This window comes from Plectropomus leopardus, chromosome 16 (assembly GCF_026936395.1).
Source record: "Plectropomus leopardus strain MGB_pleo_1.0 chromosome 16, ASM2693639v1, whole genome shotgun sequence".
Classification (NCBI taxonomy): Eukaryota; Metazoa; Chordata; class Actinopteri; order Perciformes; family Serranidae; genus Plectropomus; species Plectropomus leopardus.
In genome coordinates, this window is record NC_142191.1 from 11,803,600 (window position 1) to 11,829,838 (window position 26,239).

Consider the following 26,239-nt stretch of genomic DNA (forward strand, 5'->3'; position numbering starts at 1 on the left):
GATTGAAGTGTAATTATAATATCAAACCACAAGGTGACTCCCCATCCTGCTTTTTTTTTTTTTTTTAAAGCAACAGCTCTCCCAGCTAAAGTCTGCAGGGAGTTTTGGTGTTTCTGTGGACTGTGATGTTGTGTTGAGTGGTTGGATGTGGAGGCTTGGGATGAGGGTCAGAGGGGAGCATGAGAGGGGCTCTGGCACCCCGCTACGGTCTAACAGAGAGAGTGTATTGTTCTCTGACCCAAATTTCTTGACCTGGAACTGCAGAATAAAGGTCAGCATGAATGGGACGCAGCAACATGTCTTCACTCTCCGCTGCCTCACACTCGCTGGTCAGACCATGACATCATCCAACTGTCAAACAACATTTTCTGACAATTAGCCCCTCTGAGAAGATGAAGGCCTCAAACTGTAAACAGCAGTGTCACATATCGGGTCTCAGTTTATAATAGATAACCATAATGATTCATCTGGCTTGTGTTGAATAGTTTTTGGCTGCAGCTGCCTGGTTATTGTAAAAACTTCCAAAGAGAGACTCAGTCTGATCCAAATCCAACACTGTCATCCTTGGCATCTCGCCTGATGTCAGATCAGACATTAAATAGAGTTATTTATAAAGGATTCTGCCTCTAACTGCAAAAAAAACCAACCAAAAACAAATTAGTCTCCTGGTTAAACCCGAACAATGAATATAGATTTCATACTTACTATTTTAAATAAAGATAAGCATTTCTTTATTTCAAATAAGAATAAAGAAATACTTAGAAAATAATCCATGTATACTTAATATAAAAAGGAAAATAGCAGCACGCAATACTCCAAAAATCTTCAACAAAATATAGTTAGCTGCCTGTCAGTGTAGCTTCATACTCCACCTTTGTCTCATCTGTCTCGTCCTTTTTTTGGTGTTTTTTTTTTCCTCGTCAGCTGCCTGTCTCGCTTCTTTTTGGCCTAAACCAACCAAGTAAACCTCACTTTTATCTGTCTCACTCTGCTTTTGAGTTTCTCCTTTTGAGTCGTATCCTTACTCACTCAAACCACCTTTAAATGTGACATAAAGACACTCTGATGTTGCCGTCTTTGGCCAGCGTGCTCATCAGCATCTCACACACATCCAGAGCCATCATCACATTTTCGGGTGTGTCTTGGCGAGATCACTTGTCATTTTTCTGCACTCATGAGCTGCGTAGAAGAGGAGGAGGAGGAGGAGGAGAAAGAGGGAGGCAGATAAATCTCATTCTCTTTTTCATCATGCTGACTTCATTCCTCACAGCCCTTCCCTTTGATGAGACAGGGGAGCAAACCTGGGTGGAGTCGGGGAGATTTACGGCCGCCAGAAGTGTGCAGGCCGTTAAAGCTCAGCGTTCCTGCTAATGAACAGCCAGTGCAATCACACGGAGAGGAATACAGTATGTACAGAGCTCATCGATCCGGCGTCATCCTTAGGGACGTGTACGCTGTAGTCTGACCCTGTCATGTGAAAGGACAACAAGATTCATCTTTATTTTCTAATCAGAGCTCGTGTTGGATTACAGATTACGCGGCGCTGTCTGTCTGAGCTCACGTGTTTTTGTGTTTTTAGAAAGCTGAAATTCAACAGATTGAAATGACAAGATCAGAGTTTGGAAGTCATCTGCAAAATAGCAACAAAACCTCTCCTGCATGTGTGTGAATGAACACATCATGCCACCCCCCCAAACACACACACACACACACACACACACACACACACACACACACACACACACACACACACACACCGCCCCCTCCTCCCTCCCCCGGGTATTGACGTGCAGCCGGCAGCCCCAGCTGTTGCCCGCTGATGCAGAGCTCCAAACTGTGCAGCGTCTTGTCATCAGAGCGGTGGCGTCTCGCGGGAGAGCAGAGATGAGTGCTGTAATTAGCGGGGAACGAGGCCAGCGGCAAGCCGAGTGTTCCCACGGGGCCCCTGGAGGCCTCAGGGGACTTTCAGGCGCGTGGCTAACCTGTAGGGCTACCTGTGGCTTTGAGTGCAGAGTCAAGGGCTGATTTTTTTCTTTTTTTTTTTTGCACCTAAAGCGACAAAACCAACATGTTTTACCTCATAAATGTTTGGAGACAGAATAGAGGTGAATGTTAATTTTTTTTTTTTTAAACTTTACACTACAGAGCAGAGCAGGGAGAGAATTTTTTTTACAAGCTGTTTAACCTTTAAAAGCCTGAGCAAATCAGTCTGATTTGTTTTAAAAACATGAGGAGAAGAGCAGTGAGCAACTTGGCAAGAAAGGTCCCCAAAATTGCAAGCAGTTAAAAGAAAAATACCTGATTTTTTTTTATTTCAAAATGGAACAAACTAGGAAAAAATCTCCTATAATCTATAATTCTATATTTAAAATTATGTTAAAGAATTTATCTATTTTTCTACTTATATCTATTTTATTTTATTTTTTTTAAATTTTTGAGCACTTTTCATTTTGTGTATGTTTTTTTTAAATCCTCTTTTGTTTTTGCTCATTTTTAGGTAATTTTTATTTACGGTACATATTAGTTTGTAACTTTGAGCTTCATTCATAATATTGACATTCAAATTTTAACATAAAATTAATCAGATTCTCAACCGATAAAGCTCAACAATTGATATAGTAGTCAATAATGAAAGTAATCGTCAGTTGCACGACTTTTGCTGGTCATCTTCTACATGCTGATGTCAGGGTGTATCTAAGCTGGTGTTTTACTTGCCTTGTTTTTATGGTTTATTTATAGCATATATGAATTTTAGTCCTTCCTTGTGGTAGCTTTATTTGTGTTTCATGCTGCATTTGTATTGTTGTTCCATGTTGTCTGTCTCTAACTTTTGTTGCTGCCTGTCTTGGCCAGGATTCTTGTAAAAGAGATTTTAAGTCTCAATAGTTTTTTTCCGGTTAAATAAAGGTTAAATTAAAATAAATAAATAAAATCTTGAGACGATGAAATTCCATATTTCTCTAAATCTGTAGGCTATTTTTATTTATTCCAACTGCAATGTTTTGACCATCAGATAAAGCTCAGCAAACATCTTGTTACTCTCACACTGTTAGAATGTACACTAATAAATTACGTGTGTGTGTGTGTGTGTGTGTGTGTGTGTGTGTGTGTGTGTGTGTGTGTGTATGATGCACCCCCTGTCTGTCTGTGTCTGCGTGCGCTGGTGTGTGCAGGTGTATGACGGCTGCTTCTGCTCCATCTGCGCCTGCTGCTGATGAGTAAAGCCATGAAATAGATCCAGCTGGAGATGTGCGGAGGAGCCTGAGGCCTCCTGGGAAATCATCCACACCTCCACCAGCGGCACCATGTCCACTTCTTCAGCGCCCCCAGAGAGCTATCAATAAGTGGGTAATTGAATTTTAAGCACAAACACTACCGTCAAATGAGCGTGGACGTGTGTGTGTGTGTGTGTGTGTGTGTGTGTGTGTGTGTGTGTGTGTGTGTGTGATGGGGGGATGTTTAGCTGTGTGAACATGGTGAGGCTGTCATCGTGCCCTCTGGGGGTATGCACAGGAAGGATGAATGTTTAATCCATTAAATAACAATTACAGCCTGTAATGGCTCAGAGTGGCTGCTGGAGGGAGGGAGGCAACACGGCTGCTCATGTGCCTGAAAATGAGTTTTGCTTCTTCATGACACAAAGCGTCCTTACATCACAGTGCTCAAAGTTTGTGTTTTTTGGGGGCAAATCTGGGGGTTTGAAAACCGTGAGTAAAATTATGTTTGTTCTACATTTACAAACTTACACAGGGTGGATCATTTTTAGGCTGATTTAAGTGTTATTTAGACTCGATACACTCATGTACTTGATTTCGACCGCTTTTAGGTCAAATAACCCTTTTTTAGTTTAAAAAAACAAACAAAAAAAACATGAAAAAGGCCGTGAGCAACTTTAAAATGCTCAAAGTAAAAAAATATAAACAAATAAGAAAATGGAGCTGGAAAAATAAAATAAAACAAAAGTAAAATAAAATAAATATTCTTTAACTTTAAATATAAAATTATAGTAATTAGAACTGTAGTTTTATGGACATTTTCCACTAGCTTGTAATAATTTTCTTATTTTACAAATTTCTTGCATTTTGTCCAACATTTCTTGCTAAATTCCTGAGTGCCTTTTTCCCCAATGCCTTTGAAAGAAATCAAACCAATCAGTTCACATTTTAGAGGTTTAAATGCTTTTGAAAAGCTGATAGTGGACTGTTATTTGTGGCAGTGTTGTAAGAACTTTAAAACGGCTTTTAAAATTGTGTAGATTAGACAACTTTATTAATTCCCAGAAGGGGAACTAGTTTGATGCACAAGTAAACGGTAACTTCAGACAAAGGAAAGACGTCCCGCAGTGTTAGTAACACTATGCTGTGTTCGAATGCTAAATGAGTTCTTACTCGCGTTCGCACGATCACTGAGGTGTTTTTTTAGAGTAATTTTAAACTCTCAAATATTAACCCTTAAAGACGTATTTCACTGACATTGAGAGGGTAAACACTTTCTATTTATAGAAAATAGTATTTATAACATGCTGGCTACGGCTCTGCAGCAATCATAAGATAAACGTTTTTATTTTTACTTCTAATGTTTTACCAATTGGTTCTTGACTGTGCTAACAGGTCGCATTTGCGGCTTCATGCAAAGAAAGAGCAACAATGAGGCTCAGATTGAAACTTAACTTAAATGTTTAGTCAGCAGCCCACTTGACCTTTTGCATCACATTAAAAAATTAATTCTTAATATACGTCATTGAAACCCATGTTGCTCCTCTCCTGCCCCCTTATGACATAACCAAAATTAAGAACATTAAAAACATTAAAGCACAAATAATAAAATAGCACTGTGCACAAGAACATATGAGGATGCAAGTTCAAAAATACAAATTCATAAATAATTTAGTAAAAATGTGGATAAAAGAGTGAAGCTCATATGAACAGATTAAAAAAAAGTGTAAGAAATGACTATGCATGTCAGCAGGTAAAACGCTAATTAAGGGGATGATCACATATAAAACAGGTTAAATGCTAATAAAAGAGTAAACAAGTGCAAAGTTTATGGATGTATATAAAATATTCACCTATGTTGGGTGAGTGTGAAATAGTATTTGAGATCTTAGTTTGTGGTCACAAAGTGTGTTTTCAGTAATAAAACACTGTTGAAGAATCCCTCTAAAAGTCAAAATGTAGAAGCTAAATTCAGTGTCCTCTGAACTCATTTGCAAACAAAGTGCTGATGTCGACCTGACTTAAATCAAAGGCGACGCCAATACTTTATGCAGTCAACTGAAAAAAGTCGCTCTTAAGAATAAAAAAAAAACAGGCTCTTGTCTTGAGAGTCAGAAGTGAACAGATGTTTGTAGAGATTACATTTCCACTCCGACTGTAAATTAAGTGTGTGTACGGCATGACAACGTCGTTTTTTGGAGTCTGAGGCTGCAAGTGGGAAGAAAACACACAGAGGTTATTAATCCCAGAGAAATCATAAAAAACAGGAAACTGAATCAAATCTCTGTTCAGAGTCAAAAATAATATTTCATGTTGATTAAAAAGTTGGCTGACCGGAGGAAGGTCACAGCGAAAAAAGTAGCTAAAGTTTTTTGATTATTTGTGTACGGAGGCAAATAATCAGTTGGATAAATTGAGATCGGGGGGTCCAAGTTAAAGAATTTGAAAAAGTAACATCCTCGCAGGTTATCAAGCCTGAGCGCAATAAAAACAACTTGTTCAAATTTAATCCCAAAGATGAATACTAAGGAGAACACAGGGCTCCGGTATGTCGTCTTGCCTTTTACAATTTGATTGTTGTTTGGTTTGAGTTAGTGTAAGTAAATGACACTTGAATTGGAAAAACGACAACCTAGAAATCAAATCAACAACAGTTCAAATGATCTCACCATTTTAAAATGTATCACCAATTACTCGCAGGGTTTTTAAATCATGCGGCAGAGCATGTAGTGACATGGTGAAAGTAACAGTAAACTGCAGTTAAATCCACAAAGCACCCATGAAGCTAAGAGACATTTGTGGGATTAGAAGATTAGAAACATTTTTAAGGCCTAAATGGAGAGTTAAGTGCTTGTGTCAGAGTATGTTTTTATTTGTGCGTCTTTATAAAATGTGACACTGAATTTAAAATAGGAAATGAGGCAACTGGGCCAGTGTCTACTTGTTTTGCACTAAATGGTGCAAAAAAATAACAAAAAATATGACTAGGGAAATTATATATGCCTGATCACTGTAGCATAAAGTGTAACTTCACCCTCCCTTACACACACACACACACACACACACACACACACACACACACACACACACACACACACACACACACACACACACACACACACACACACACACACACACACACACACACACAGGGCTCCCTGAACACTGTGTGTCAGTGTGATCGTTAGGTTGCACTCGTGATCCAAAGCGAGTTTGCTAGCTGTGGTTTTCTCATGCTGCTCACACAATGGCCTGTATATGGGAGCTGCCTGGTGGCATTGCTTAATTAGGCGAAGAGTTGATTCATTTGCACTAATTGACAGCTAATTAAAGGAGTGAGGGCACATCGGATTGACGTTCCTCCGAGCACAGAGGCCGTGACTGCAGGGGATGTTAGAGAGAGGGAGTTATGAAATATTGAGTCTTCTGGGTACCACCTGCCATTAGAGGTGGCCTCAAACATATGGACCAGTCTGTGTGTGTGTGTGTGTGTGTGTTCGTGTGTGTGTTTGGTTAAACAGGATCAGTGTTGAAATGCAGCCTGCAGAGTCCAGCTGCCTGTGGGTCTAAGTTTTCCGAAGCTGCAAAAAATACAGATGATGATGATAATGACAATGACAATAATAATAACAATGATAGTAAATAATAACAACAACAATAATAAATTACTATTATTATAATTATTAGAAGTTCCGTTCTATTTGAAAAGAAAAGAAATATTCAAATTAATTATAAAAAAAGTTTAATGTCTAATAAATCATAATGATGGCAGCCAGTAGACACTTAAAGCTGTGGTCTGTAGAATGTAAAAATTAAACTGTTTGTTTTCAATTTAAAAAGAAATCAGTGTCTTAGCTGCCTGAAGATTTTAAGTTGACTGAATTTGAGAGTTGAGGTAATTTTGTAACAATTCAAAGCAAAAACTATCCTAGTCAAACTCAAATTATATTCAGTTGTACTTAAATCTTTTAGTTTAAGTAGTAGTAAAATGAAGTTTGTTCGACTAGAAAAGTTGCTCTTATAAAACCCCCCACAAATAATCACCCAGCTCCACCGTTTTCCTCGGCTCCCCAGAGTGTTTTTGCGTTTTTTTAGGTGGTTGTTTTTTGTGCTGTGCACTAAACCATCATTTTCAAATAGCCAAGCTCCTGTCAATAGCGATCGCATCTTTTTTAATTCACTCGACCCAGATTTTTAAAAATGGCGGACAACAAAGCTAAGCCATGTTAAAGTGCAGACATTTCTCTGCTCAGCTGCCGATGAAAGGATTCAGTGAGTGTGTCATTGAAGATGATTGCACGACAGTTTCACGCAGCGTCGCTGTGGTGATCAGCTGAGAGTCCTGCCTAAACTGTGAAGCACTATCCACAGTAGGAAAAAAAAGGAGAAAAGGACCCATACCAAAGGTTATTTGAGTTTATCCTGGTTCCCTTGTCAAAAAGCCTATGGGATTTTTCTGTTGGATTTTGGATTATTGCAGCAGATAAGCTCTGTAGTAAATGAACGTTTTGATACTCAGATGTTCGGCAAGATTATCTTCACTAATGAACGCCACTTTCAGGATTTTTGAAGCATAAATGGAATATCCAGTAGTAAAATACTTATGCTAAGCTATAAATTAACTACACTATGGTCGCGTCACCACCACTACAAGGCCGTAAAACCGTGTTTGGTGAGGTCTGGCGAGATGACGACCTGTAGTCTCATTTAGCCACTTGTTAGAAACCGCCTTTATTAAGACGCATAAAAGCATCGAAGCTCACAGTGAGGAATTCACTGATGTGTTTTATGTCGTAGAACAAAACATGAAAGTCATTGACCTTATTTCAGGTTTCTAACTTGACTTTATTATAATAATAATTATTTATTATCATCATTAAGAATAGTTTGAATTTACACTTGTCACAGTTGCGGAGAAGATATTGTTGAGAGATTGTTGTTTGTCTAACACAATTGTGTTTTACATGTACAGTTGTAAAGTCTCTTGTATAAATTGAAAAATTAAGTTCTATGTGAAAAAGAAACATAGACTTTTAGACAAGGGAACTGGAGGTGCTGACATGCTAACAGATTTCCAGGTTTTAGGATTCATTACTGGGGTTCCTTATAGGAAGATCCGTCACTGAGGTAATGATCATGTTTTGGCGTAAGATACACAGTTGTGGTGGCGCTATCCCAGCTGGAAAAACAGCAAGAGGTCACTGAAAACACCTGTTTTTGTTGTTTGTTGGTCTAAAAACAGTAGTATGCAGTGGTCTGCAGCTTGGCAAAGCTCTCCATCCACCACCTGCCTATGACAAAGTCAGCTCATATACTAAGTTACTTAAGAAACGTTCATATGATACGTATGAAACACACAAATGTAACATATTCACGGTGTGCAGAAATGTACAATGCCAGCATTTTTTCTTGTGGCGACTGCGTGGCTGTAAATAAACGTGGCTGCCCCGGCGTCTCTGCCTTCAACATGTTGGCAGCCCTCCATGTTCGGACGCTGTCACAGGACGTTAACACAAGTTGTCTGGAGTTTGAGGTCCCGAGTGAGTTGACTCAAATCTCTCGGGTCCTCCAGGACGAGGGAAACGCTCTCTGCAGGAGACCAAGAGTTGGCTGTCTTCATGTCTGCTGGTGCTGCCCATGTGAATCAAAAAAAGACAATTAGGGGCTTATTAGGGTCTCGGGGAGACGTACCTCGCGGGGCGTCCGCTCGCCTGCTCAGCCCCAGTTCTGAACCGCTGCCATGGCTCAAAACAGTCAGGGGCATTGTCTCACCTAATTACGCTGAAACCAGAGGCCCCTTTTTGTGTTGCTACTGCCATGCCTGTCCGATCCCCTTCTCCTGCCTAACTGCTCGTCCCTGTCCGACGTGGAAGTGTGCTAATTAGACAAGAAATGGGCCCGAGTAATTATGTCAATTCTCGTTACGGGTAACCACAATGAGGAATATTATTTTGTCAGGAAAGTTTTGGGGTTCGGGGGGCCTCTCTCCCACGTTTCCCAAAGTATTTTCCTCATTACGCCAATAACACATCTGCACATGGGACGGGGGAATGCGGCACACTCGGCAAGTCAGAGTCCCCGACAAACTTCAGAGCATAAATAGATGCACTCATACAGAAATGGAGACTATAGAACGGCAGTAGCATGAAGTTATTGCCCTAATTAATGCTTTGTGCCCACAGAGCAAACTGTTGAATCACCAGCGGCACATTGTTAGGATTGTGAGAGCCTTTTGTTTCTGCACCCTAATAGGATGTTTTGATCAACGGCTGTTTGGTGACCCAGCTCTTCATCTTAAATGCCGAGCTCTGGGAAACGGCAATTAGCTAGATTAGAGGAGCCATTTCTGCAGCCCCAAACAAAGACAAAGATACATCAGACAGAAAGAGCTGCTTCAGAAACTCATCGCTGACCCAGACTGGTATTAACCAAATTTATTTTATTTTGTTGAAGAGCCATAGAGGACGGAATTTAATCAGTGATATTTTTTGCAGTAAAGTATTTATACATTTATTAATAGTGTTGTAGTACTTGAGACTGGTCTCGAGACCACTTTTAGAGGGTCTTGTCTCAAAATCGAATGCAGTTCTTGGTCTTGTCTGGGTCTTGGACATAGTGGACTCAGGATTTTTAATCAAGAGTGGTCAAGACCACAACATATTTATTTGTTACTGTGATTGGACATTAGACATCTTTCTTTAAATTCAGCCAATCACGTTAGTCATTTGTAGTTTGCGTCCTGCTTTGGTCTTGTCTCAGTCTTGGCACACTCCGGTCTCAGGCGAGTGTTGGTCTCGGATAGTATGATCTTGAGGACAACACTATTTAATAGACAGTAATTGTGGCTAAAGACTCTATTGCAGCTGGGATATCCATAAAGTCAAAAGTCCTATGTGCCCCACTTAGTAATTTGGCTCATCAGCTGGTGTCAACTTTAGCTTCCTTTTTTAAAAATTGTATTGTGGGTCCTGCAGCATGTGTGTGCAGTCAGTCATTTGCACAGCAGAGGAGCTCAGAGTTTAGGCTGCCTAGTTGCCAGAAGAAAATGTTGCTGTTGTATGTTTCTGCAAAGCACAAAAATGTTACATTTGCATGTTTCATATGAGTCATATCAGTGTTTCTATACAATGATGTTACAAGCTGAATTTGTAATCTGGAGGTAGAGAGCATGCTGGATGGTGTGACACCTTGACAAGGTGCCTGCCAAAGTGCAATCCACTCGTCAAAGCCAATTAATACCAAAATCAGTTGTGATAGGGAGTCATTGTGGTGTTTCCAGTGGCTTTTCATGCACCAAATGTTGGTGTTTTTTTAGCAACCTGTCGCTGTTTTTCCAGCAAGGATAGTGCCACAAAAAGCAGTTGTTTTTTTGCGGAAACATTGCTGCATTTCCTCTCGGGATAGTGGCAGTGTTGTACCACTGAGGATGGCTCTTGAGACCTTTCTCAGGAGCACTTTTTTGCAGGTCGCGGCCTTATTTGGAAATTAATTGTTTGATGTTCAAAATTTGAAGACCCCTAAACAGGACTAGATTTCCCCACACAAGCAGCCTCCTAATTGAATTGTAATATGTATTGAAACCTACTTAAATTTCGGCCCCTGGTCTCTCTTCCTGCAGGGGGACGCAGCGCATTGATACACAAAGCAACAAGCAGCTTCCTAATTGACTTGACCGGGTGAAGCCGCATCTCTTGATCACATCTCAGATTACAAACCAGCACTAAATCTATTGTGGGTTTGACCGTCACTGACAGCCTGACGCACGGCTGCCAAACAGTCCCGCCGGAACCACCTATTTATTTATTTATTCCCCACCACATGTCCCATTGACACGACTGTTATCTGCGCTTCCATCGCGCGCGTCCTCTCATCTCCATAAACTCTCCTCTCTGCGTAATTATCCGTCCAGATGTCCAAAAGTGTGCCGCACATTATCTCCGAGCGATTGAGACTGCGCAATAATTGAATAACAGCTGATTAGAGGGGATTAGGTTTGTGTGAAACAGAGAGAGTATTTTCACTTCATTTCACATTTCAGCGGGTTTGAATTCGAGCTGCGGGTTTAAACACTGTGAGAAATGAGTGCGAGGAGCTGATTTCCCTTGACGTCCCACAATGTCAGATTTGTGCGCTTAAACATTTTCTTCTTCTCAGTTCGTGTTTGACATCAGACCTCAAACACACAAAAAGGTAAATAAATCTGTTGTTGCGTCGCGCTCTGGCATTTCCTCCTTTGTTTGTCTCATATTTAATTGCCACCCTGGTGTGCCCTAAATACCCTGAACCGGGATATTGTGTTCTTTATCATGTGACCCGTCAGAGAATTAAAAAAAAAACGCTTAATAACCTATCAACAGATGCGCAGACTGCCACCAAAGACAAAACGTTTGGTGCGCAAACCTAATTAGAATATGCAAATGACAGTGCGGGTTATGTGGGACGCTGGGGAGGGAGCTGCAGTCTAACGGATCAATCAGAGTCTCCTAATAACAGGCTGAATTGATTAATTAACTAATAGAGAAATTGGCTAATGAGTTTATGAGCGTTTGTTTGAATTTGACCTTTGAGAATCTGTTTTTTTTTACCTGTGATTAATGAGAATTATTGCTTATTTATTTATTATTATTATTGTTGTTGTTATTATTATTATTATTATTGTCATTACTGTTATTATTATTAGTCTTGTTACATATTGATTGGAAAGTATCAACAGGGCAGGTCCTTTTAAAATATCTTAGTGTCTTATATTTAATTTTATAAATATTTAGCCTTAAAATGAAAGTCTTAAATTTGTATTTGTGAGGGTTTTCTTATTTAGGCTAATTTATCTATCTTCTAATTTCTTTTTGTCAAAATGTTCAGCTCTTCTGTGGGAAAATGCTCACTATATTTGCACTGAACCTGAACCAAAATGCAGATTAGCCTAATTTACTCTGCATAGGACATATTGAGGGGTGAGAACTAGATGGGCATAAGTGATATTTTGGTAAAAACGAGTTACATACAAAACCTTAAAACAAAAAAAAAAAAAAAAAAGGAAAAGAACATAAGTCATTTTTCCCCTGTGCTCTGGATCCATGACCTGTGCTTAATGGCATTGTATTGTGGTTTATTTTGTAACAGATTAGACTTGCTCTGTTTTGTGTGTGTGTGTGTGTTGTGTTTTTCAGAAGTATTAACAGGGTGCCTGCAGTTCCTTATAAAGTCTTAAATTTTCATTAATATTAGGCTTTAGTAGTCTTGAAATTGAGTTTGTGAGGTTTTAATCGTCACATTTTATATAATGGTATTTATCCATCTGTTAATGTCTCTCAAAATGAATCAAGATCTTCTGAGTGAGAGTCTACATTTGTGATGTTACAAATCTTTAATCCCACCACTGAAAAACTAATCATGCCCTTTTTACATTACACCTGTTTGCAAAATGAACCTAACTCTCACTAGTAACCTTACACCTACATAAAATTTCCCTCTGCACAGGATTACATATCGGGGGGTGATAACCAGAGCGGCAAGTGACAAGTGACATTTTAGGCAAAAATGGCATTTATATATCTCAAATGAAAGCTCCTGATAAGCTTTTTCTACTGGCAAAAGGATACAACAAAAACAAATAAACAAAAATATAACACTGAAAACACTGAACTATTTGGGGCCAAAAAGGGCAAATATTTATTATCAGATGTTATGTGTATATATTGCATGTATATGTTACATTATCTAAAATATTATCAGTAAACAAAGTCATGACAGTTATGGTCATCTTTTGTTTTGGCTGTCTGTAAAAGTTGGTCAAATGTCACTTACGCCTCTCTTGTTCTCACCCTTTGATACTTACCTTTACCCTTAATACTTGAATAAGAAAAAGATTATTTGTCCATATTCAGTCTTAAATTTTATTTCAAAAAGGTCTTTAAAGACATTAAATTTAAGTGTCTGATTCTCATAGACACTGTGATTAAAATAGCCTAAAGCTGAGTTATGAGAAAGGTGGCACTTCTGAGGCGTAAATCAGGTTACTCATCAAAGTTGCATAATTCAGTCTGGTGTGTCATCATAGAGACATTTTGGTGAATATCTGGCTTTAATTTTTAAGGGAAGAAATCATTAATGAGACTTCATGAAAATTAATTGAATAAATTCATTAAGGATTTGTATCTATAATATCAAAATAGCTTTACCTACATAGGCTGGCATTAAGTAGCCTATTAGTCTTACAGGACTAATATAATGTGTTTATTTGGCAAAGCAGATTTTTTTTAGATAAAGTATGTTTTTTATTTATTGATTTTTAATTTGTTCGTTGTTGTTGTTTTTTTTTTCATTTGTTCGGGTTTTTTTAAGTTGTTTTTTTTTTCATTTGTTAGGTTTTTTTTTTAAGTTGTTTTTTTGCTCCCCTCTGTGTGAGTGAGGACAAATCGTGCTGTACCTCAAGCTGATTTTCCTCGACTTGATGGATTTATCCGGCTGATTGGATCTGTGTGAGGAGTCGCTGACTCAGATGATCAGAGTGAAAGTAACAGTATCTAGTCTTTCTCTGAATGATGATTTGTATGTTACTCATTTTCACGAGAAAAAAACCACTATTGTAAGTCTCAGGGAAAAAAACACCAAATTGATCAAGAAAACCGCCCATAAAGCTCGTGTGTTTCCATGTTTTTTCTCATGGATGTGACAAATACGAATTTTCGAGATCTATAGCAAAAGCATGCTTTTCTGAAATGGGCCTAAATATTGTGCAGCAGCTGGTAGAAATAACATTTTTTTTATTTGTCAAAAGTAATAAAAAAAAATAAATTTTAGCAATTTATAGCCCAAAAAGGCAAATGTGGGAGTTATTTTGTCCGATGATTTAATTGCCAGAAATTGCATTATCTACCTTAAAAAAAGCGTCGTGGGGCTCGTGCAAACTTCAGAGAGCAGTCTCCTCCTCTCGTGATTGGCTGCAGCCTGTTGCCTGTTGGATAAAAAGCGCAGCAGAGAGGAGGGCACGCGGATAAAGAGGGAACATCTCAGAGCTGATTGCTTTAGGGACTCTTTTTCTTTTTGGAGGGAGGGAAAACAAAAAGTGGAATCTCACTGCCATGACGGGGAAGGAGGGAGTTGTGCTCTCAGACACAGAGAATAAACAAAAATCCGCCTCACAAACCAGCGTGAACCACGGGGGACCCCAGCAGCCGCCTCCAGTCTGGAAGATGGCCCCCACGGTGCACCGGCGCACCGGCTTCGGGATCCAGGAGCTGCTCGGCCTCAACAAAGAGCCGCCGGCGGCGCCGAGGCGGCCGCTGGAGGCTCTGCCGCACAGCGCGCACGTCCTGGCCGCCAGGTCGGCCCTCGGACACGGGGGCCTCGGTATGGGTTTGCTGGGACCGGAGGGAATACACTCGTTTTACAGTCAGCCGGCGTTTCTGGAGGTACTAGCAGAGGCGCAAAATGTGCACCTGCAGCCGCTGCACCGCGCAACGCACATGGACACACAGATGGATGCGCAACACTCCGCGAGCTCCGGTGAGTGTCAACTACTGAAGGCCCGTTTACTCTGCAACGTGTGTGTGTTTTATACAGAGAGGAGATTATCTTTGCATGCTTTGTTTTATGTAGTTAATGTGAATTAGCTAGAAAGAGGATAAGAGACATTTCTTGTCCAGAAAGAGCGAAAGCATCAATGTGCTCGCGTTCTGTGATTGAATGATAAGGATGGAGAGAGACTGAAAGTTAATTTCAATTAGAAAAAATATGCTTTTATTTTTTGGGGGCGGTGTTGTAAAAGATGTTTAGATGCCTTGCTAAAATTAATTATTTAAACTTAATTTTGTATATTTTAGAAATATATTCTTTTTATTATAGCCTATTTTCTATCATTTGGGACAAATCCGCGCTGAAGACATAATATGCAGAAATAACCATTTTACAGCAAGGAAGCGATTTTTTCTTGTTATAAGACCACCATTGCTATTGTGTATAATCTTCAATGTATTATACAATGCATATATTATTATTATTATTAGTGTATTGGTATTTATTTTATTAGGCCTATTATAGCCTAGCTAGTTTTTAATTCTGATGTGTTTCCTCACAGATTCCGATGACATGAGTCTATCATCCGGCGATCAGAAGTTCTCTAAATCATCAATGAGTCAAAGCAAGAAACGAAAGAAAAGACGACACAGGTAAAAAAAAAAAAAAAAAAAAAAAAAAATAAAACGAAGAAATGAACAAAAAAAGAAAAACAAAATTATCGAATGATGCACAGTTTATTTGATTGAAACGGATGATGTTCTGGTGTTGCACAGATGAGGTCTACACATGAATGTAGGCTACATGTCGCTGAACACCGTTCCGTGTTAAGAACACCATACAATACCATATGAGCATCACACACACACACACAAACGTGTTACAGGAATTAAATGGGCGTGGTGATTTTTTATTTAATACGTTATTAACCTAAATTTTCTTATCAAAGTATCTTACATGTAATCATTGTGGTATCCTCTAGTCTTTTAAAAATGCATTGTTGCTATGTTCATTTCTAATGAAAAGAAATATAACAAGTAAGTTTACTTTGAGGATAAATAATCACATGGTGTGTTGATGTCTTTTTTTCTGTCTTTGGCAAAAAAAAAAAAGAACAGGCTTAGTGATTGTCATTTCATTCCGATAAGATAAGACTTTATTTTTAACATGCAACAATAAGTAAATTAGATTAATTAGCTTACTAATTGGGGCATATTATTAATTTAATGACTAATTATTTGAATTAATTAAATAGAAAGACTTAAAAAAAATCAAAGTAAGTAAAAAAAACCAAGAATACCCAACAAACATACAGTAAACAAAACAAGTATTTCATGTCTTGAAAGGAAGAAGTGAATATTTATCAAATCCTATCCCGTACATTTTATATTAAACATGAATAATTAACTATTCTTATTTGCTATTTCCAAAATAGGAGAAATAGCTGTTGATTTAATTTCAAATTCTGTTTATTTTTCTATTTCAGTAGAATACTGATTTAAAACTTTAAATTATTTTTTTAAAAAAATAAACAAATGGGAAAATTAGAAATTAATTATGAAGAAATTATGAAAACATTAAAATTATGAATTGGTAATTATTCTCTTTCTGTATTGTCTGCAGAACCATTTTCACTTCCTATCAGCTGGAGGAGCTGGAGAAAGCTTTTAACGAAGCTCACTATCCGGACGTGTATGCCCGAGAGATGCTCTCCATGAAGACGGAGCTCCCAGAGGACAGAATACAGGTGTCTGAGTGTGTGTTAATGTGTGTAGAAATATGTGGGATGTTAATCTTAAATATCAAAAACTAAACATGCATTTCTCGTTTTTTTTAAAGTGCTGTGGTAAGACAACAAAAAATTCAATATAAGTGTGTATTCAGTAAAAAAAAAATATTATATGTCTTGCAACAAAAGCTTCTTTCACATTAACTAAAAAAAATAGTGAGTGAAACAAATTCAGGTTACAAAGTGATGAAGATTTCTCACACTGAAGGCAATATTCAGGTGGTGACACCAGACGGCTGCTGCATCACCATCCTCATCATCCTCTGCTTTCACATTAACAGCCAATTCACCCTCTCAGTGTAATTAGTTAATTGAGGAGAACTTATCACCTCTCTGCCTGTGAGAGACGGGCCGCAGCCCTGAAATGAAATGATAACTACATAGAAATTAATTAGCACGGGTCAGCGGCAGAGCGGAGGGCTCGGCCCGGCTGCTATGAGCATTTTAATTTCCCGTGATATTTGAGCGCCTGTCTCCCATCGATCGGGCCTGGAAATTAACTTATTTTTCAATCAGCCTCTTCGCCCCCGGGGTCACCTCTCTCAGGAAGCACTTGAGCACACACACGCGCACACACGCACACTGATGCTGTCAGAGAGCATGATTGCTCATCTGAGGCCCATCTTTTTATGAGATGGAGGTTATCATCAGATCTACCTGAATAGCTTTTCTGGCTCGGCTTTGATCGTTTTTAATTCCAGGTCTGCAAAACACACACACACACACACACACACACACACACACACACACACACACACACTACACACACTGCACACACACCATCTCATCCTCCCTCCTCGGCCATTTTAGGATGCTCATTTTTTTCCTGTTTTCCTCATCCATATTCACAAGCTTGCTGAGGCTATTGCGGCTCGGCTGGGTGGAAATCAATTTAGACACTTGAGGAGCCAGAAAGAGAATAATGCACAAGCGCGCACACATGCACACACATTTGACAAACTACAACATATTGTATAAATATGTTGTAAAGAGGCAAGAAATTAAACATTAAACACTGAATTTCAGGACTTATGTCACAAACCTGTTTTCATAAATCAGTCTTCTTTTATCAAACCCCTTTATTTTGTTCAAGCCTTCAGCAGATTTCATCGTTCTGATTTTTATCTCTCGGTCCACAAAGATTTTTTGCTTTGATACAGCAGTGACTTCACATTGTTTAAGCATTGTGCCACAACGAAGGAGGCTGTGATCTGTCATAAGGGCGGTAAAATATTTTTAAAGGTCCTGTGTGTAGGACTTGGGGACAGAGATGGTTTGTAATATTCATAATTATACTCTCTTTAGTGTACAATCACCGTGAAATAAGAATAATTGTGTGTTCTTTCCCTTACAATGAGCCGTTTATATCTACATAGGGAGTGGATTCTCCTCCACAGAGTCCACCATGTTGCACTGTCATGTTTCTACAGAAGCCAAGAACAGACAAACTAAACACTGGCTCTAGATAGGGCCGTTCGCGTTTTTGCATCAGCTTCTGTAGTTCTACACACGACACACAGGAGAAGACTCAGTTGGTTGCAATCTGCAACATCACCACTAGATGCCACTAAATTCTACATACAGGACCTTTATGACCCCCTCCAAACATGTTTTAAGACATTTAAAAACACTTTGTTTTAAATAATAACTTGTTGTTTTCCACAAAAAAGTTCAATTAGCAGTATAAAATGCCATGTATTTTCATGCATTTTCTTCCTCATCCAGAATTTGTGCATCAGAGCCAGAATATACTAATTTTGTTAATTTCAAAATAGAAATTGTATCCTATTTCACTGAAAAGTACATTTTCAGTGTGTGTGCACTGGAGTTTTTTTGTCACATCCTAAACTGAGATTTTAAGTCGCACTAAAGCAGATACATTTTAAAATAGACTTCTCATTTCAAACATTGCACACACATGACTCTGTACACTGAAGGTCATGTGAAGCAATTTGGGATTTTGAGCATACTTGGATGCCCACAGCCAAATTGCAGAAGATACAGTTTCTTTGTGATGCTGTCAAACAGACATGTAAATGCAAAATAAAATACAATTTTGCGCTTACTTTTTGTCGTTCTGTTGCGACTCTGTTTTTGCTGGCGACTAGATTTGGAAAAACTTCTCAATCTCATTTTAACTCTTTGAAATCGATATGACTTTTCTTTTGCTACTTTTGGAGCCCTTTGAGCCCTGAGAAAATTGGCTTGCTTTAATTTGAAAACAGGTAAAAAGAGGCAATAAGCAACTTGACAAGAAGTGTTCAGCAAATTACAAGAAAACTGCTAGAAATTCTTAAAAAATGTAGGGAAAAATGTCTAAAAAAACTACATTTATTTATAATTATCTTAATTATATATTTAAAAATACTTTAATTTGCTTTTACTTCTTTCCGTCTTCCTTCCTTTCTGTGTATTACTCGGGATCATCAACAAGTTCAATATCTAAACCTGCAGACAGGCAGGGACCTCTCAGCATGAAACATGCTCAGTATGAAGGCCAATTAATTTCCTCAATACAAAAATTACACATCCTTATGAGAAAAATCAATCAATCAAAATCAAAATGTGTTTATTACCAAAAAAATCCCTCATCCTGGTGAAGTAATGATGAGTAAAATGCCTTTTTGACATGAGTAGTCATAACTATAAATGTGCATAAATTGATGGATTATTGGCCCTGACTGGTACACTTAATCTTTTACCTTCCTTCATCTCTGCAGGTTTGGTTTCAGAACCGCAGGGCCAAGTGGAGGAAGAGGGAGAAGTGCTGGGGTCGCAGCAGCGTGATGGCAGAGTACGGCTTGTATGGAGCCATGGTCCGTCACTCTATCCCACTGCCTGAGTCCATCCTCAAGTCAGCAAAGGAGGGTGTCACAGACTCTTACGCTCCATGGTTACTAGGTAAATGGCTGCAAGAAAATTACCGGAAAATTTGCCAAAAAACTTTTAAAAATAAATAAATAAATAAGAAAGTAAGAAAACAAAACAAAGTGAAAAATGACCTGACAAAAAATCTTAAAAATTATAAGAATTCTGTAAAATAATTTAAAATATATAATTGTGAATATAATTCACTGGACATTTTTCCTTAGCTTTTTAAATAATAGTCTTCTGCATCTACTAATCCCTTTTTATTGCATCTCATTTACTATGCCGGTGTCTTCTTTAGTGCTCATGTTGTCAGTAAAATTAACTTAATGATTGAACTGTGGAAAATCTTATCAGGCTAACATTGTGAGTTGTATGTCCATATTGACAAAAGTTTAAACATATATACATGTTTGTGTGTGTGATCCAAGCAGCTAACTAACGTTAACTCCAGCAGGTAGCAAACAAGCCGGTTTTATACAGCCAAATAACTCCTATAAAAATGAACTGCATGGCGAACAGAACAGGTTTCTATTTGAGACAGGCCTTTATTTGTCAAAATGTGTCGCCACACCGGGCTAATAGAAGGGACTGAGCGTCTAATTGGGACTAGGCTTTTATCTGAAGTTTTACGGTAAATTAAATTTCTTGCAGTAGTGTGTTTAAAAACAGGGATTAAGATGTCTTCAACAGGAAGTGGGAGCTAAGCCGGGCTCATGTTAGAAGCCAATAAAAGTGTCAGAGTGTCAATAAAAGGTCGATACAGCGATAATCCCACTTAATCAGGACAGATTAGACCAAGTGTCCTTTCACACCTCTTGTCAATTGATTAGTTTTAATCAATTAGCTGACTCTAATTGAATAAGAGCTTCTATCCACTCATCTATCCCCATTCTCTTTCACACTTTATTTCAATGTCAAACACCTCTTTAGATATAAAACATCATGACTGTTAGGAAAACCACTGCAATTTATTAGATATCTTTTCTATTATAGATTTGAAATCACCTAAATGCATCAACACCAGGAAACACTGAGATGAGGATGTTTACAAGACAACATTTAAAGGAACAGTTCACCCCAATTCAAAAACACATATTTTATTCTTACCTGTAGTGCTGTTTATCATTCTGGATTGTTTTGGTATGAGTTGCAGAGTGTTGGAAATATTAGGCGTATACATTTCTGCTTTCTATAGAAAATAATGTCTCTAGATGGCACTCGGCTTGTGGTGCTCAGATGCCAAAAAAATACATTAAAAAAGCAACAACTAAACAGCTATGTCTCTGTACAGAAATCTTTACCTGGTTATTCAAGATAATTCACACGCCTTGTTGTGACCAGTTTAATGCAGGAGCTATTTTCTCTCTACCAAACCACATCCTGCCAACCGTATTAGCATGCAGAAGGAAATGTGCATCTACCGCGAGCTAACCTACTGAGCTAGCTAAAGTTACAGCTCAGTTCAGGAGAACAAGCCTCTCGTCCATGAGTAGCCACACGCTTCCTCTTGCGTAGTAATGCTTGGCGGGTGTAGTTTGGTGGAAAGAAAATAGTTCCTACATTAAATGCTTAAACAAGGTCTGTGGATTATCTTCAGTAACTGGGTCATGAATTCTAAAAAGGGACATTTCAGTTGAGTTTTTCAAATGTAGTTTTTTTTGTGCTTTGAGCATCACAAGCTGCGTTCCATCTAGTTCCATTATATTGGAGAGAAGGCCGACATCTCTACAGGCCAATATCTCCAACACCCTGCAACTCACACCAAAACAATTCAGATTGATAAATAGCACTACAGGTAAGAGGAAAAATAAGTATTTTTGATTTTGTGGTGAAATGTCCCTTTAAAGTCCTTAAAGTGATGCCATCTAACCCTCTTCTGCAAAGTCTGACAGAAATTAATGTCCTCTTCTTTCAGGTATGCACAAGAAGTCAGTTGAAAACACACAAACCACTCCTGGAAAACCCTGCAGCCTGACACCAACCACAACAACAACAACACCAACGCAGGAGAAACCAGCGGTCAAAGTGATTGAGGAAGAAACAGAGAAACGGATGAAAGACACAGCTAATGCACCAATTTCTAAAGAGGAATTGAGGGAGAACAGTATCGCTGCACTGCGAGCGAAAGCGCAGGAGCACAGTGCCAAGGTGCTCGGGACAGCTTCGGACAGAACGAACGGCCGCGTGACGCATAAAGAGGAAGCGGAGGACAAAGTGACGGAGCAGGAGATGGCAGATGTGGAGAAGAGTGACTGAAAAAAACTGCAGGAAACAGTCTGATGGTGAAATACCTGCAGGCCGGAGTCTGCAAACATTTGATACAGATGGAGTCATGACTTATTGGTTGGATTGAACTTTGGCACATCATACTGTCGATCAAACCTGCTGACCTACAGAGATGAATCCATGAGAAGTTATTCGAGGTCACGTCTGCTCTGAAGTTTCTACGGTTCCAACGATTGAGGTTTCTTATCTCAAGCAATGAAATAATTTCTTCCTTGCTGCTCCTAGAAATATTAACCTCCAAACTACTCAACACCCTCTCATGTCACCCTCTGTAGGAGACTGAAGGACATTTAACCACGTTTAACCACGTTTAACCACGCCAATTTTTCCACAACATTTACTGCAGATGGTTTGATGTGGAGCTGCGCTAAAAGAATATATTTATTTTCTTTAAAATATATTCTCAACATTAACAGTTCTGTAAAATGGCAGCTACTTTTATGCAACAGTTTGGATGTTTTTCGAAGCAAGACTCCTTTCAACGAGCACTGTCAAGATTAAATTGACTCTACCTGCTCCAGAGGTGCTAATGAAGGAGATGAGTTTGATCTCTGACCTCCCTGTGATGACTGATTTCAGTCTGATGACTGAAAAGCACACAGCTGGTATCAAGTCCTGCAAAAAGATTATAATACAAGATTAAAACTTTGTTTTCTTTGAGCTGTTGCCACATTTTTTATGTAAATACTGAAAAAATTGTCCAATAGTTAACGCTGTACTGTCCCGTACAGTTAATTATCTGTGTTTGTCTCTGTAAAAATGTAACTGTAGCTTACTGTAATTAAAAAATACTGATATTTAAAGCTCCCTCTGCTCAAAAATTGTGTTTGGCTTATGTTGCGTCACTTGGTGTTTGAGCTTCAGTGTGCAGAGTGAGGTCAGTTTGACGCTAAGAGACTGTTTCACAATTGTCTGCTGAAGGGAAAATCTTTATGTGAGCTTTCTGTAAATCTCAGTTTAAGACTTGTATGACATCACAGCTATTTCAGAAACTCATCTTGTGACCACTGGTTAAACTTTTAAAAAGAAAAATATCTGCATATTTGAGAATTTTAGATTTTTAAATGCGGGATAAGACATAGTTGTAGGCTTATTTAAAATGTTTTAAAAGGTATTCAAAAAAAACATATCAGGCAAATTATTATTCAAATATATATATATATATATATATATATATATATATATATATATATATATATATATATATATATATATATATATATATATATATATATATATATATATATATATATATATATGTGTATATAAGTGTGTGTGTGTAATGCATTAAAACATGTCAGGAGGGGATTTTTGAGTGACAAAATCCTGCATGTTGTAATAAAAACAATCTTTCCTTTTGCAACTGATGCTGAAATGCAACTGTAGGCAGACTGTGTCTGAAAGGTTACTTTTGAAACATAACAGGCTACAGATTACTAGTGACTGTTTTCATCACATAATTGATAATTGATGTAACTTTTTACATTTTATTACTTTCCTAACAAAAAATTTAAACTGGCCATTAAAGCTGAAAAATATCTAGAAATAGGCTATACTAAAAAGATGGTGTTACTTCACAGTGAAAAGATGCAGAGAAAAAATGCAGCAAAAAAATGTTTCAATTGACTAATAAACTTTTTTCTTTCTTACTTTTTTTTAACTAAAGGGAAAACCAAGCTGTAACCTCTTTGTAATCACAGACATTTTAATTTTACAATTTACATAATTTGCTGGAGTATCAAAGTAATTTGAATAATTAAAGGGAAAAGCAGAAAGTTCGATTTGATAAGCTGAAACCATGAAATGTTTTTACATATAAACTTACTTAAAAGATTATCGAAACAGTTGCCAATTAATCAATCAACTAATCATTTCAGCTGCAATTGTTTGATTTTGCATGGTTGTAGCATTGAAGCCTTGATCTCTTATTTATAACCCCATATTTAAATAATTATGCAATATATTTAAAAAATAATAATTGGCCATATAATGATTTTTTTAAAAGCCTGCATTTAATAAATTGCAATTCCGACTATGCATTAAAGCCCTCAAAAGTAATGATATTGTTGATTAAAAACACAGGTTTTGGGTCCTCTGTAGCACTCAGGCAGTGAGTTTTGTGTGATCATGTACGCAACTCTGTACTCTGTACACAATACTAATTACTTAAAATTAACATTTTAATCTGGAACGTTGAAAAAAAAAAAACATTTTAGGGTAAATAAGATGCCAGAGTGCATAAAAAACATAAAAATATAGCTTGTTCATTAAAAAAAAGGTTTCCCCTCTACAGAGGTCCAGCCCCCAATGTACTCAAATCCTAGAAACGCCCCTGCTCATAACTGAAGTTGTCAGATATAGTGGAGTTGAAGTAGGAGGTGGCACGAGATTAATAAGTAAAGTTGCCTACAAGCACCTCAAATTTGTGATTTAGTGTTGTACTTAATGTATTTTCACTTACACTTCACCTGAGCATGTACCTCCCTAACGATGGCTGCGGCCTGTTTTGTTTTCCAGGAACAGAGAAAAGTGTCGGCACATGGATTTTGTACAGCCCTTTAACGCATCACTCCTCCAGCCCTTCCTCTCCGGACTTTCCAAGTTTTTCTGCAGAGCGGTGCAACTTCCAAAACTGCATAAAACCTGTTAATCTGAGACGTAAATGGTGTGCAAACATAATTTCTGACAGCGGAGAACACTTTCATTCTTATAATGTGGCTGCCTTTTCGATGCACTTCCAAGTACGTCCTCGCGTGCTTCGGTCGTCGGGTTTTCAGATCTTATTTCCACGTTTTGGGTCGATGGAGAAGCAACATAACGGCGTTTATGCCGGAGGCTGCGGGGTTTGAAGGCGTGAAAGACCGCGCAGCGCTGCAGGAGTTCTCCGTCTCCAACAGTGAGCGCTTCTGGGCCGCTGCGGCGCGTCACAGACTGAGCTGGATGAGTCCTTTTCACACCGTCCAGGACTGCGATCTGAGCCGGGGGGAAATCAAGTGGTTTGAGGGAGGACTGCTCAATGTGTCCGGTAACATTATCTGCAAATTTATCTATAGTACACCCATTAATTCTTGGACATCTCGATTCCTATAATTAGATTTGGTCGTTAGAGTAAAGTGATGCAGTCAGGTCATGCTCGGAGGCAGCAGACTGTGACTGGGTTTCCTCCCGATAGTTTTTCATGCTGCTTTTTGAGGATCACTTCTAAATAAAGAGCATCCAGAGACAGTGACGCCATCATCTTGCAAACGGTCTCCGCCAGTTAAAGTCAAAAATACCTTAAACACAGCATGGTGTGTGTGTGTGTGTGTGTGTGTGCGTCTGGTTTCTTTATTCAGTGAACTGCCTGGACCGCCATGTGCACACCTGTCCTGAGAGGGTTGCCCTGATCTGGGAGAAAGATGAACCGGGGTCAGAGGTCAAGATCACCTACAGGTCAGCAGTTAATGTGTGTGTGTTTTCCTGTTGTTGCCTCACACAGTTTAGTTCACTGTTGCAGCTGTGGCTCAGGAGCCGGAGCGGGTCAGGGTTCGATATGGTACAATGGTATCACGGTTCGGTACGTTTTCAGTACAGGATAAAATAACAAATGGCAGAGAAATTTCCTTGATTTTTACATTCTTTTAAACAATTTCAATTAGTTTATTAAAACTAGCATCATAAAGTATGACCCTTTTGACTTTAAACAGTGATAAATCCATACCTGAGTGACCCATCAACAGCACCAATATTGTGCATCCCTACCGTTTACCACTGACACTGACTCTTTACAGACAGTTACTGGAGATGACGTGTCGCCTGGGCAACCTGTTAAGGCGGCATGGTGTGAGGAGAGGGGATTGTGTGACCATCTACATGCCTCCCTGCCCTCTGGCCGTGGCGTCCATGTTGGCCTGTGCCCGTATCGGTGCAGCACACAACGTGGTGTTTGCAGGGTTCAGTGCCGAAGCCCTCGCAGAGCGAATCAGAGATGGTGAGAGTGACCTGATATGACATTATCAAAAAAATAGGGAAAAGTGTCTTGAAAATTTCATTTGTAAATGGAATCATTATATATTTAGAGTTATTTAATGTATTTTTTTAGCACTTTTTTAAGGTATTTTTATGTTAGTATTTGTGTTTTGTTTTTTTACTTTTCTTTTTTTGCTGCTTATTTTCAGGTAGTTTTCTTGTAATTTTTTGTAAATGTCTTGCTAATTTTTGGACCATTTTTTTAAGTTGCTCATTACCTTTTTCCTCTCCTCTCTGCCTTTGAGAGAAATCACGCCAATTTATTCAGGTTTCAAAGGGTTAACCAGTTGTCCCTGCTCAGCCCACTGTAGTTCAATGTAGTCCATTTGTGTATTCTTCCATAGAACAAAATAAGCTGAACAGTTTGACACATTTTGTACATATGGCAGTCCTTTTTTTAGATTTTCAGTCTTCTTGTGGTTGCATTGAAAAGACAAGAAAAACAAGTGAATGAAAGTGAATTCAAGAAGAGCAAAGGATGCAGTAAACTGTCACTGCAGGAGTCACTGCATCTACTCAGGAACGAGAGGCTCGTTGTTGGTGATGTTTGACG

The 26,239-nt window shown here is 38.5% G+C and overlaps 2 protein-coding genes across 3 annotated transcripts in view; both read left to right on the plus strand.

Moving 5' to 3' along the window:
* Positions 1–26,239, plus strand: part of LOC121955150 (acetyl-coenzyme A synthetase 2-like, mitochondrial) — a 69,259-nt gene that overhangs the window by 528 nt on the left and 42,492 nt on the right. The window contains exons 2-4 of one of the 2 annotated variants that reach the window (XM_088089270.1): positions 3,174–3,344; positions 25,014–25,110; positions 25,449–25,648. In XM_088089270.1, coding sequence (XP_087945396.1) covers position 3,344; positions 25,014–25,110; positions 25,449–25,648 — 298 coding nt within the window. In that variant the 5' untranslated portion in view covers positions 3,174–3,343. Of the gene's footprint in view, positions 1–3,173; positions 3,345–23,819; positions 24,704–25,013; positions 25,111–25,448; positions 25,649–26,239 lie in introns of those variants that run through there. The other variant, XM_042502974.2, reaches the window with a different exon arrangement.
* On the plus strand, positions 14,029–22,499 carry LOC121955832 (visual system homeobox 2-like). Its single transcript, XM_088089600.1, has 5 exons — positions 14,029–14,723; positions 15,295–15,385; positions 16,356–16,479; positions 19,242–19,422; positions 21,308–22,499. The coding sequence occupies exons 1-5, from the start codon at positions 14,300–14,302 to the stop codon at positions 21,646–21,648; spliced, it is 1,161 nt and encodes a 386-aa protein (XP_087945726.1). The 5' UTR covers positions 14,029–14,299; the 3' UTR covers positions 21,649–22,499.